The sequence below is a fragment of the Telmatherina bonti genome (assembly GCF_933228915.1).
Source record: "Telmatherina bonti genome assembly, chromosome: 21".
In the NCBI taxonomy this organism is placed as follows: Eukaryota; Metazoa; Chordata; class Actinopteri; order Atheriniformes; family Telmatherinidae; genus Telmatherina; species Telmatherina bonti.
Window position 1 is genome coordinate 8262307 of NC_136630.1, and position 14114 is coordinate 8276420.

The following is a 14114-nucleotide window of genomic DNA, read 5'->3' on the forward strand; positions in this document are numbered from 1 at the left end:
TCATCTAACATCTGTGTGGATAAGAAAACATTCTTCTGTTTCTGTAAATCTGCAGATGGAACGATGGAAAAAGCACTGAATGTAAAGATGCTCTGGATGTGGCTTTGTTTGTATCAGAAGGGAAACTGAAAACATGACACATCTGTTACTTATGTGTCTGTGTGTTTCATCATGTCATGACATCTGTCCCCACATGTTCTGTCTTCCACTGTTTTTCTATCAACACTGACCATCTCCACTTATGTTAAAATACATTTTATTTTGATGATATTTCAGGTGGAGAATTATGTCTTGCCTGATGCCAGAAAATCTGTCCTGCAGGTACGAGAAAATAGCTGTTTATTATGATCCCATCTGTGAAAACTGAGTCTTAAGTTTATTTTGGATAGATGAGGGCAGGAGGACAGTACTTTGTTAATACTCTCTAATGATTTAGGGGACTGCAGGATATTTAATGAAGGATCTGATTCTAGATTACAGCTAATGACACTTGAAAGCAAGTTCATGTGTAATTTTTTCTCACATTTTTATGTTTATTTACATTCTTTAAAGGTGGAGTATGTAAGATTTTCAATATTTAAAAAAAGAAAATTAACTAAAAAATAACTACAATCACAATTAGATGATTTATAATATACATTATATTCTGTATTACTTAAGATTTCAAATATTGAAATATTGTATTTAGAAATATAATTTGAGCAGTAATCCTTACTAATTTAATTTAATTTAATTTAATTTACTGTTGCTATTTTGGGGATGGGGAGGAATGTTATAGTCCAGTAGTGTCTGCTGATACAGTTTGGAAACATTTTAAATACATTTTTCTAGACTGATATTGTTTTATTTAAATAATTTTCCTTTTTAGATTTCTTTAAAGGATACAAAAAGCTTTGTTTTACTATTTATTTATTGATTTTTTTATCTTGTAATCCTTGCATTTTTATCACTCACCTTCTGGTAAGGAACCACTAGAGGAACTCTTAGCTTGAGGAAAAAACATTATTGATTAATTCCAAAAACAGTGAAATGTGTTATGGATAATCAATTTTGTTCTAAAATTAGGAACAGGTTATTGGTCTATGCTCTTTGTTTCTCAAATAAACTAAAGATATTTCTCCTTCCAAACCTCAGCTGGATAAGTTCAGAGTCCCACGGTGAAAGAAGATGGCACCGAAGAGCTCCAGCGGTTTAGGAATTAAGTGGTTCAGTACTATTTTATTCCCTTCCATACTTACCTTGCCTTTGATATTATTTGACTTTTTATTTAGTTTATTTATATGATCTATTCTATAGAAATATTTATAAACTAATATATTGTCATATTTATATAATATAAATATTCTAAACAAACGTACTCCTATTTTCTTGTCCTGTTTATCACTGAGGTAAACTTGCTAATTATTTGTTTGTGTACATGAAATTTTATACTATATTTGTTTATTCTTCTTTGAGTGGCAGTGTGTTGTGTGACTCTGAATGTCCACTGAAGTGGCAAAATTGCAATTTTGCTACTTCATCACTGATGAATATCACTTATGAATATACTAGAAAACAGCCTGAACTTTAGTGGACACGATTCATCAAATGGTTAAAAGCAGATTATGTGTGTTACAACTTCTAACTTTGCCAATCCAGGCTTGTAGTCTGTCAAAAAAAAGAGAAATAAGGTACATATTGGGGTATTTCTCCTGAAAAAGCTGTGGAGTAGATTATTGGTAAATCTATCGGAAAATGTTGGAAAAGACAAGACTTATTTATATAAGTACAAATGAATGAATAATAATAGAAATAGGACTTAATGTCCAGTCACGTCAATTATTGAAATTTTATTTGCCTCTACCTTATTTCCACATGATCAATTCTATTTTTTTTTTTTGGCAAGTTCCACATCTGGTCTACAGTTGAGATGATCTGTTTTAGCACTGCCAGAGTTGCTTCTCCATCACGTTTCAGTCTGAACTAATTTGGACACAGACCTGATGTACAGCACCAGGCACATGCTTGCATCTATTTATTTATTTATTTATTTTATTTTAAATTCTGAAAAAGGAATTTTTAAAAATCTGTAAGCTTCAGGGTTTAAGTTTGCGGTGGTTTTCCATCTTTTCCCTGATGGTGTAACATGTTACGCGCCTTCATTCTGCGAACAGATTGACAAGTTCGTTGTCCAATCAAACCTCTCCCATCTTATTACAGTCCATCCAATGAATGTGGTCGGAAGGCGGGTCTTTGTTGAGACAGAAATGTCACTGTCAGGTGCTTTGAGACATTTCACGCAAACATGGACACAGGTATGGCAATTATCCCCGCCAGTGTTATGTCTTTCCATGTTGTAGAGGTGAATTTTAAGGACAAACTGGATGCTTTTTAATGTTGTCTGTCTGGCTGGATTTAAAGTGTTCTGGACTTGAAATGTAAAATGTGTGGTGAGTGTTTCCGTATTTCTTCTCTCTGATTAATTTATTTACGTTTCACTCTACGTTTACTCTTCAAATTTAAGGTTTTCTGTCCAAAAAGTTGTTGCTTCTAAGTGTATTTAAGACGCAAAAAAGACCGAACATTTCCTGGTTTTTGTTAATAAGCGCAATTTAAACGTTGAGTTTTGGCGCAACCGCAGCTTTTGACGCAGCTTTGTGTCGCTGTCCGTGGTGCTAAAGCACCATGAGTGACTTTGGGAAACCCCAAAGTGACGACATGTGGACACACTTATCAAGGGTTAAGTTTAGTGACACGTAACCATGGAGACGCCATGTGACGTCCTGAGTCAAGTGGGTCAAGTCTGCCTTAAATAAACCAGTTAAGTCCTTTTTCTAACCCTCACATGCTGAGAGACTTCTGTGTTGTGGCTGAACTTGTCCACCAATAACTGCTGGTTTTGCTCTGCGACTCAGACAGGTGAGAGAGATGAAACATGGGCAGGAATGGACCAAAGAGTGACTCCAGGAAGAGTCGATTATCATGTCACAAAGCATCCTGCATGAGTGAGTTGTGTTCATCTGTTCATCAAGAAACTAAAAATACACATTATTACAACACATAAATGTGTTCGTAAAGCCGAGATCCACTTTGAATTGTCTGATGATCATCTGCTTTGTGCAGACCCCTCCACCTGGAGCTGAGCCCCCGGTGGAGTGTGTGTGAAACGGGAACCAACCAGCCTCCATGGCTCACTCGTCTGACCCGTCCCGCAGGGAGAAAGCCCATGGGACCCACACAGCTACACGCAACCTCCTGCGAAAGAAGGAGCAGCGTCGCCGTGGAATCCGATCCTCCTCGCCCATGGGCCGGGTCATCCTCATTAACTCTCCTGTGGATGGTAAGGAGCGGATGGGCTGACTGGCTCGAAACCACAGCCTTGTTATCAAGCGTCAAACTGCAAAGAAACAAACAAAACCATGAGAATGAATAAATTACACAATTTAATTGATGAGTTTCTTGGTGGATAGCAAGAAGAGCTTGCATGTTTTACTTGTACATGCACCACCTGGCTTTTGGTACTCCAGCTGAAATGGCAAAAAAGATAAATTATATACTAGTAAAGAATAAAAATTTAGGGATCAAGAGGAGCTTCATATCTAAAAGTCTTCTCTTGGCACGGTAAATTTGTTCATCATGCTACAGAAGCCAGACCATAATTCTGTTGTCGTGATGCTGGACAGGGCAGGTTAAAAAGCAAGTGTATTTATTCTAAAATGACTGGATAAATAACACATTATTTACTCAGAGAAAAGGTTCATGGTTCTGCAGTTGCTTATTTTCAGATGATGACCTGAAAAATTAGCATTAAAGCTGAAATATTCAGAAATATTGTCTGACAGACAAAACCCAGGGGAGAAATGTTATCCATCTGCTATGGAGACTGGCCCCAAAATGTTGCTCTGATGGACTAATTAAGATAAAACTATGCTTAAATGGCTAATTGTTCTTTCAAAAGTATTTCTATTAAATATTAGTTTTAAAAAATTCCAATTATTTGCCCAGTTTCATTCATACAGCACATTTATAACAAACCCAGTTGCCAAGTCAAGTACTCACTTCAATAAAAACAAATTATATACAATAAAAAATACAGTAAAAATATAGGAAAATAAAGTAACAAGAGTTCAAACTGGATCCTGAAACCAGTGACTGGAAGTGATGTGTTCATATTTCCTCACAGTCTTCCTGAACAACCTCTAACACACGACTCTAAACCCGTCTGTCCAACAGTCCAACCAGGACAAAAGAAACACTCGGCAACCAAGCAGAGCTGCTGATTTAGTTTGAAATCAATAAGTCCAAAATTTTTTGCATGAGGCTGACTGTAAGAGAAGAAAAAGACAAAAGATGCTACAATCATACGGTCACTTCTGTCACCCAAAGACGGCTTCTGCTGATCCGAACTGGAGGTTTCAGAAGTGCCATGATGGCAGACGGTCTCCTCAGAATGATGCTCTGTCTGCTCAAATTCACTCAAAAGGGCTTCATGAGCATTGATTCTAAATACATTTTCTTATTAAGGGATTCTTTCAAGTTTTTTGTCTCTATACTAATTATATTTATGAGACTTAAAATCCCTAAAAGTTTCTATCATACTTTACTGAAATCAATATCTTTTGTCCTGACATAGTCAGTGACATGATGTATAAAAGGTTAAGATTTGGGGAAGTTTTTCACTGTGACACCATCTATGTGGTATTTTTAGGTGGAGACGACAGTGAAGACCTCCATACAATCACAGTGGATAAGAGTGTGGATGGAAAACTCGGGTTTAGTGTGCGTGGAGGCTCAGAACATGGCCTCAGCATCTTCGTCAGTAAGGTGGAGGACAACAGCACTGCACGTAAGTGACGCGGAAAATTGGATCCTCTTTGTTTGTTTGTTTTTATCTGATGATGAGTTTTGTCTGTTTTGCTTTTGTTTGTGTGTTTATTTACAGAGGAGGCGGGGCTGCTTGTGGGAGATAAACTGGTGGAGGTAAACAGCATCAGCCTGGAGAGCATCACCATGAGCAGCGCTGTGAAGGTCCTGACCGGCAACAACAGGCTGAGGATGGTGGTGAGGCGGGTTGGTAAAGTCCCCGGCATCCGCTATTCCAAAGAGAAAACTACATGGTGACCGAGACTAATTTATACATTTCTGTCATTATTTTCTCGTCTGTGTTTCGGAGTAATAATCAGTGAGGAATGCTGTAAACTTCTCAGGGTGGACCTCATACACAGGCGTATGGTGGTGGAGGAAAGTGGACGGACACCTTCAGAGGCCAGCTCAGGCAGCGCCCTGCAGAGGATCGTCCACCTTTACACCACCTCAGACGACTACTGTCTGGGCTTCAATATCCGCGGTGGAAAGGAGTTTGGTTTGGGCATCTATGTCTCCAAGTAGGTACAATGTCCTCAGAGGCAAAGAGGCTTGTCTACAGCACGATCTCTGAATTATAAAAGAAGGAAATGGATGCTTTTATGATTTCTATTTATGTTAAAATATGTACAGCAGTGTTTTTATTGGTTTTCATGCCCAACATGAGTTAAGCGGTTAGTCACTGAATCTCTAAAAGACTAAAAGAAACATTTATTTTAGGTAAATGATGTTGAGATAGTCTATTTTATCAATAATTTTTCTTATAAAATGTATGAAAGGTGATGAAAATGTACCTAAATTTACCTTAAAGACTGTTCTTATCATGATTTGTGGGATTTATTAAAACATTGGAGGTAGAATCTGCCTGCGTAAATAACAAAGTATTTCTAATAGTTAGCTGTGATTATTAGCAGGTAACGTGAAACATATTAAACTTTCTCTCACTGTTACACTTGAATTCATATCAACTTTTTTTTACTGGACATAACTTATAGCGAATCAATCAAAGTTTTCTATTTTTATATACAATAAAAAAACAAATTATGAGAAGATTATGGGAAAGTTTACACCCCACACTAAAGTAAAGCTACAGTGTAAATCATACCAACACCATAAAAGTCTCCCTGTTTATTAATTTAGTTCATCTATCTGGGTGAATACTATTAGGAGACTTTTAATGCACCTAAAATTTTACATTTTTAATTCAGTAAAATTCACTTTATTCTCGGCTTCTGTGCACACATGTTCATAGAGAAAACATGTGACAGATGCAGAACTATGAACCTTTAGCTGAAGATGATTTAGTCTGTTATCATTTGTGTAAAACATGTTAAAATCTCATAAAATAATTAGATTTATCAGGAGAGTCTGCTTTGGCAATTTCAGAAATCTTTGGTTTTTACACTTTACAATCCAAATAGAGAGAATAAAACAAGTTTATAGTTTAAAGAGAGTCAAAACAAAAGGGTAACAAACCCTCAAATTTGCCAAAAGGGCTCGTCAGTGTTTGGTTTTACAGTCGTGGATTGTTTTGTTGATTCGGTTCTACGGTTTTGTTGTCTCAGATTGGATCCAGGAGGCCTTGCTGAGCAAAACGGAATAAAGATGGGAGACCAGATTCTGGCTGCCAACGGAGTTAGCTTTGAGGACATCAGCCACAGCAGTGCTGTGGAGGTGCTGAAGAGCCACACACATATCATGCTCACCATCAAGGTGAGAGCATTGAACTAAATATATGCCTAAATGTTTTCTTTAGTTGTTTTATAAAGTTTCTGCAACTTAAAATCTTAGACTAACTGATCCCAGTATTTTCAGCTGAGACACTGGAGAATTATTTCATGTTTTTAACATTCTTTCTGTTTTTTGTTAACACAAACTAAACTCGATGGTGTAAAACTAGTCTGGTATTCAGGAGAAATAAAGAAATCCAGATGTGATGTTGGAAGTGTGTAGTCGACTGTATTTACAAGCAGAGATGCCCTCATCTGATCACACATTGTTCCAAGAAGCAGCAGAGCCGTCTGAGCTGAATGTGGGGATGTTTGCTGTTGAATGCGGCGTTAAGGACGAGCCGAAGAGGCTGGATCACATTCCACACAGACTCTTTATTAGAAAGCACGTCGCCTCTTTCATTACCGCCTTGGCTAAATGACCTGCCGTGCATTCGCTTCCTGACCTTCATCTTCCATCCTCTCACACACGAGGGACAACCACACCGGGTGCGTTGCTACACGGCGATGTAACGGCGGTTTCTGCGGTGAAGCCGACAGCTGGCGTGCAGTCGTAATATTCCTCGCTCACTTTACTTGTTGCAGCTTGGGTTTCGCGCTGTGAAAAATAGCCAGGCTGTGTGCATTATTCACCAGGTAGCCAGGATCAGGTGCTGATCGAAGCACGCCGCTTGTGTTGTGTTTGGTTTTATTTTGAGATCTTTTGCTTAAGAAACTGAAACATATTCTGGAGTTAGAAAACCTCCCAAGTATCAAAGGTTACTAGAAAGTCATGGATGGAGATGCTGACGACGACTCGTGTGTTTTCAGGTCTTTGTGTGCTTCTAGGGTTACTCTTTATCAAATATAGGGATCCCATGAAAGTTTCAGGGTCTCCACTGTATCTCATTTCCATATCTGTGACCATATCTTCCCAGGAAGCAGGACGATACCCTGCCTATAAGGAGATGGTGGCAGAATACAGGTGGCTCAACAAATGTATGGAATTATTTTTCCTCCGTAAAGCTTCAACACTATTTTATCTCTCAGTTGAAAAGATCACAGAATAAAGAAAATGTTCTGAGAAATCTTTTATCTACTTCCTTAGTGGCCAACGGCACTCAGAAATCTTCCTCCCAGGGTTCAGACTCCAACTCTTCAGCCTCCTCACGCTCATCTGGGACTCCGGTCAGCTCTCTGAGCGGCCTATCACAGGTCATGTTCCCACCCAGCCTGCCGTTTGGTTCAGACATGGTGGACGTCTGCATCTCCACCGAGGACCAGATGTCACAGTCAGCTTCTTTATTTCATCTTTATTCATCTTATAAATGCATATGAAGTAAACATGTCTTCTTTTTTTTTTCCTTTAAAGTAGCTTATATAACACTTCAGACTCCTTCTGTGCAGGTCGGAGTCAGAGCGAACTGAAACCGCCATCCAGACAGACTTTCCTTCTCAGAGGACAGCTGCTGACACCACTCGCAGCCTCGGACCGACTACTCTGCTCAAAGACACAGCGATACGGGAAGAGGAAGGCAGGGGGAAGAAGGAGTCGCCCAAGACGGCTGTGCTCCTGGCGCTCAGCAGACCGAGTCGGCCCATCAGCAGGTCGCAGAGCCAAGTCACCGTAGCAGGTGAGCCTGCACAAACTCTCAGGAAAGGTTCTGTAAAGCTGACCGCTTCACACATCGACCCTCTGTTGCTGCACCGTTACAGAAGTCAAGCAGAAGAAGGAGAAGAAGCAGAAAGGAAAGGACCCAGAAGAGAAGAGCACCCTGCAACGCTCCAAGACTTTTGTCAACTTACTTTTCAAGGGAGGACGCAGGAGAGACACCAGCAGAGGGCGCTCCAAGTCCCCGTTCGCAGACAAGGCTGGCAGAGGTAGCTGCATGTTTCATCATTTCATTCATGCTTCCCACCAGCACTTTAAAGACAGGGTGGGAGATCCTAGAGAAACAGTGTGTGGAGGCTACATTTTAAAAATACACAACTCAAAGGTCTAAAGCTCTTCTTCAGATGCCATGCTTCCTGAGGGGACGCCATATTTTGATGTAGTATGACAGCTAAGGGAGATTTTAAGCAATATAATTTTAAAAAATGTAAAAAAAATTTAAAAAATGCAGAGTTCTTTGTGATGTCAAATTTAAGGTGGGAAACGTCTCCTAACATACCTCGAATACCCTCAACTATAAGATCCCACCAGCTTTTAGTTTGACCCCGTTAAGGGTTAAAGTGACATTCTGGTATTTTTTCACAATGTCTTGTTCTGATTCTTTTATTCCGAACATTAAATCTTAAAAAACAGGCCAACTATGTGGGTTATTGTTAAAATATGGTTCAGTAATTTCTTAAGGTTACTGTACAGTGTTAAGTACAGCTGATGAACTGTACTAAGGGGCAGATTTTTTTCTATTAGATAAAGAAACGGTAACAGGATGATGTGCACTCACTGGCCACTCCATGACTTACATCAAGCCAGTATCAGGTTGGACCGCTTTGTGCCTTCAGAACTGCTTTAAGTCTTGGAACATGGACATAGTCAGCAACAATACCTCGGTAGGTTGTGGCATTTAAACAATGCTGAGTTGGTACCAAGAGAACCAAAGTGTGGTAAGAAAATATCCCATTCACCACTGCAGTTTTAGCACAGCTCTGAATAGTTGATAAATAGAAGAATGGATCCAGAAGGTTTTGGTTGTTTACACCAAATCCTGACCCTGAAAACTTCTGATGCTGAAATGGAAGTTTAGACCAGGAAATTTCCATCTGTTCTTTTATTGATCTAATTTTGTTGAGCCAGCATAAATTGCAGCCTTGGTTTCCTGTTCTTAGCTGAAAGTAGTGGCACCCGGCCCGGTCTTCTGCTGCTGTCTTCAGCGCTGAGATGGGTTGTGTGTTTAGAGATGTTATTCTGCAAACCTTGGTTGGAGCAAGTGGTTATTTGACTTCCTGTTGCCTTTCAGTCATCTCCAATATGTCTGCCCATTCTCCTCTGACATCAACAAGACATTTTGGTCCAGATCCCAGTCCAACCGCAGTAGATCAGCAGTTTCTGAAATACATGTGTTCAGAGTAAAAAAAAAAAAAAATCCTCTTTCTGGATTAAATGAGGTAGAAACTGATTAAATGTACCGAGTTGCTGCCTTGTGATTTGGAAGTAGCTATTTGTGCTTACAAGTGCTTGAACACTTGAAATTGGCCCGTGAGGGTGTGGCAAATGGTTTTAGTGTGGCTGTCTTGATATTTATATAATTTTTTATTTATTTATTTATTTTGAACTAAAAAAAAAAGGACTTTTAAAAGAACAAACACCGTAAAATTTTCACAGCATGAAAAATACACATTAAATTCCATTACAATGAAACTTAAACAGTATACAGTCGTAATACACGCAATAAATAATAGAATTCAACATACATTGCTTTAAAAAAATAACCTTATTTGCCTCATAAGTTTTAATTATCTCATCTTTTATCATTTGTTTAAATTTCCCTTTTGATTGACATGATTTTATTTCTTTACTGCAGCTGTTCCAGAGCTGAACTCCTAATATAATAATGGAGTTCTGTGAACATGATCAGCTCTTTCCTTTACCCCCTATTTGTCTAGAATATAGAATAAAAAAAAACAGCCCTAAACAAACAAAAACATCATTGAAAGAAGATACTTAGGAAAATTAAACAAACAGGAAAGTGTGTCCAAACTTTTGACTGGTGGCGAATGTAATCAAAAGCAAACTCTGTAATGTTTACAGAGTTCAATGTGATGCCAAATTCAGAGATGCTTGGAGTGGTGGAGGACATGGCCCACAGGCTGCTGAATGAGGAGGAGGTGGCTGACGTGATGAAGACGTGCCGAAGGGTAGGACTTTCTGTTCACTGTTAAAGACAGTCTTCTTCTTCTATGTGCTCAGGAGCTTCTGTCATGCCATTCATGCGGTTTATAAGTCAAGAAATGAAAAAAAAAATTACTTTAAAATACTTGTATGTTTCGGCCAACTCAGTACATAGCGGAGCAATCGGTGGAGAACTTGATCCGTAACGTGTTGGTTGTGCTGGATCGGCCTGAAAAGCTGCTGCTGCTGAGAGAAATCAGGTAAGGAAGGAAAAAACAGAAACCACACGTGTTCCTAATGACGTTTACAAGACTACAATACAAAAAAAGACCAATTCTATGCAGCTTAGGTTTGCCTGAATTTCCAGTCGGAGAAATAGTGTTACGAATCCCTGCTAGCGGAGGATTAAGGATTTCACAGGATAATCACCGCAAACGGAGAATGTTTCGGACACGCGAGTGGATCGGAGTTATTTTTCCTGTTCTGTTCCTCAGGATGCTACTCCCACCCTCCCATCTGAACGTGTTCAATAACATGGTGAGAACTGTGGAAGTCGAAGCATACGACATCCTCAAATATCGCTCAGGTGGGTGTTTGTCTGATAATCACCCAAACAAGTGGAGATGAAAGATTAGATCGGTCTACAGATATTATCAGCTGATATCGGCATCATAACGCTTTATCGGAAATTATTGAGATCAGTTTTTAATGACAACTTTTACACAATCACACTTTCAGCTGTTTCTCCTCTAACTTAAAATGACAAAATAAAAGAGATGTTGTGTTTAGTTTTTCAGATAATTTTGTTTGTTTGGAAAAACTCACTAATAATATATGTGTAATATTGGTAAATTAAGAGTTAGACTAAATCAGTGTGTCTGATATCGGTTAAAAAAAAGCCAATACGGAACATCCCTACAAATAATCCGTTTGAACAAATGTCAGTCAGCAATAACATGAGATCTTTTCGGATCAGATAGAAAACAACACTAAATATTTCTGTACAGGATCATTTTCTTTTGCGATTTAAAAGATTTTACTGTTGCTTTGCAGTTCGAACTCCTCCTCTTCGCTCTCCTGCCTCCGGTCGAGCCCCCAAACGGCGCCTCATCACTCCCATTCCAGGTTGGTGCAGCATCTTTACATGTTGTAATCAATGTGCCGCCAGATGTGCTGCTTCCTGTGATATTTTGAGATATTTTCATGTGAATGTTGCAATTTTTCACCTTTTTATTATAAGACATTGATCAAATTATATTTCTCTGTGTTTTTTGATGTTCATGCAGATAAAGTTTAAAAAAAAAAAAAAAAAGACATACGTTTAATCCTGAGACATACAGCTTCATTTAAAAGACATGTTTTTCTAACCTTATAATAATTATTTCTTTGACCATTTAATTTTCTGTATAGATTTTCATTTAATATGCATGTATGTTCAGCCTGACTCTAAACTTATCTAAATGCCACATTTTCTTAAATATAAACAAAAGTATTAAAATGAATATTTATCAAAATTAATTTTTTATTAAACAAATTATACATTTTTAAAGAATTATTTCCACTAGGAGATTCATAAATTTTTTAACTTACATTTCTAGAAAAAAAAATGTAATAACTCCTTGTAGACCCACTTTTGCTAAGACAGGTAACTAATACACAATAAAAAATAAAAAATAAAAAATCCAAAGACAAATTATTTATGTATATAAAAATGTATACAATGTAAAAAGGTATATAATGTATATAAATGTTATATACACACACAATTATATACTTTTAATATTCAATTATTTCTGACTATCATTACATATTTATATATTATATGTTATATAATTAAAAAAAAAAACATTTACAATTTTTAAAATTAAATGTTAAAAATGTTTCATATTTACTTCACATTTTTATAATGTGTTTCTTTCATTGTTTTTTTTTTTTTTTTTTTTTTTTAAAACCTCAGCTGCATTTACTCTCCTCTTACTCCAGATTACAGGGGAGGCTTCGAGCTCCACAGTGCTGAGGAGGTGGAGAAGGAGAGCCACCTACTGGAGGAGCTGGAGAAGCTCAGCCTGACTGGTCCAAGGGGATCCAGAGAAAAGCCTCCGGCCTCCAGGTCCTTCACGCCCCTGCTAGACATACCGGTGGATGGATACGACACAGAGTCAAAAGACCTCAGATCCGCATCTGGCAGCACAGTGCTCCCCAACTGGCTCCTGGCCCGCAGCAGCGACTCCCACCCTCCCCTGCGCACAGACATCGGCACCATTCGCTCCATCCACTTCGACGAGGTTTCGCTGCACTCGACTTCAGACAGCTCAGAGAGAGGACGGACCTTTTCCAGAAACATTCACTCTAAAGGCAAAAAGGAGAAAAGCGGAGACAGGAGTAAAGACAGCGTGTTCACGCTGCAGAGCGCCGCCCGCAGGACTCGGCCCTTGTTGTCGCAGGTTTTTGGTTCAAGTCAGGATCAACAAGTGAGGAGAGAACTGATGAACGGCCATCAGGGTTCCTATGACAACAGAATCAACGGAGACAACTCTGAACAGGAGTATGAGCTCAAAACAGTCAACATCTCCAAAACCAAACAATCACTGGGTAAATAAGTAGATTCAGTCTCAGTCAGAACTTCTCTGAATGCCTACGTTGCTTTTATTGACATACACTACCTGCCAAAAGTTTGGACACACTTTCCCATTGGATTTAATGGCAAAGTGTGTCCATTTATTATTATATATATGACAGGATTATCCTACTGAATGAGTTGCACAGTAATAAAAATGAATTTTTATGCTGTTTTGTGACATAAGATCTGAGAACCTGCTGCTAGTTATTTTCCAGGTTATGATCATAATTCATGACTTAAGCACAGGTTCTACATCTTACACAAAGATCAAATATCTGTATCCAGGCATCAGTATATCAGGTGGGATGGAGTCAAAAGTTCAGCCGGTGGTGAAGATCGAGAAGATCTTTCCTGGAGGAGCCGCCTCCACCTGTGAAGTGCTCAAGGTAAACATACTCAGCATTTCTGCTGGACAAGCTTCTCAGAGGACATTCAACACACATTTAATGACCATACAGCTCTGAAATCTTGAGTTAAGTGTTTTTAGTATTTTGCAAAATAAAATGGATTTTTTTGTGCGTTTTTTTCCACTTTCAAATTCATTCAGTTGAGAATAGTTCAATAATCTGACTTTAACCTTCTTGTATCCCAGGCTGGGTTTGAGTTGGTGTCTGTGGATGGAGTCTCCCTGCACGGAGTTACCCACCAGCATGCCGTTGACATCATCCGAAAAGCCTTCAGTAATAAGGCCAAAGACCCCATGGTGTTTGTGGTCAAAGTTCCCAAAAACCTTTGAGACACTGAGATGCCGAGCTGAGGCCAGGACACGATTTGCCATTAATGTGAATTGATCAATGATGACATGGATGCAGTCATCAACTGATTTATAAAAACTGATTTATAATCACTGGGACTTAAAGCAAACCTGTATGTACAAGAACATGGGACTGCAGAAAAGAACATTTGTGTGTACAAATCATGAAATCATGAAAGAATGGTGCTCCTGATGCCTTTACATGTAACTTAACAAAAACAGGAGCAAATGTTTGTCAAAACATACAATCGTTTTTATATTTACGCTGAACTAAAATCCACTTGTGTATAAACTGAGCAATGAACAGTGTATGTGTGTAATCCTGACCTTTAAATGTGCAGGAGGATGAAGTGA

The 14114-nt window shown here is 38.6% G+C and overlaps 1 protein-coding gene across 1 annotated transcript; it reads left to right on the forward strand.

Annotated features, from left to right (window-relative positions):
• Positions 1-3165: 3165 nt before the first annotated feature.
• LOC306771743 (PDZ domain-containing protein 7-like) lies at positions 3166-13742 on the forward strand (the record flags this gene model as incomplete). The annotated part of the gene is made up of 16 exons (XM_079261033.1): positions 3166-3319; positions 4688-4825; positions 4922-5096; positions 5187-5363; positions 6408-6555; positions 7490-7550; positions 7660-7843; positions 7959-8185; positions 8268-8432; positions 10306-10412; positions 10555-10646; positions 10881-10972; positions 11440-11511; positions 12370-12978; positions 13292-13392; positions 13599-13742. The coding sequence occupies 16 exons, from the start codon at positions 3166-3168 to the stop codon at positions 13740-13742; spliced, it is 2646 nt and encodes an 881-aa protein (XP_079117159.1).
• Between the last annotated feature and the right edge of the window lie 372 nt (positions 13743-14114).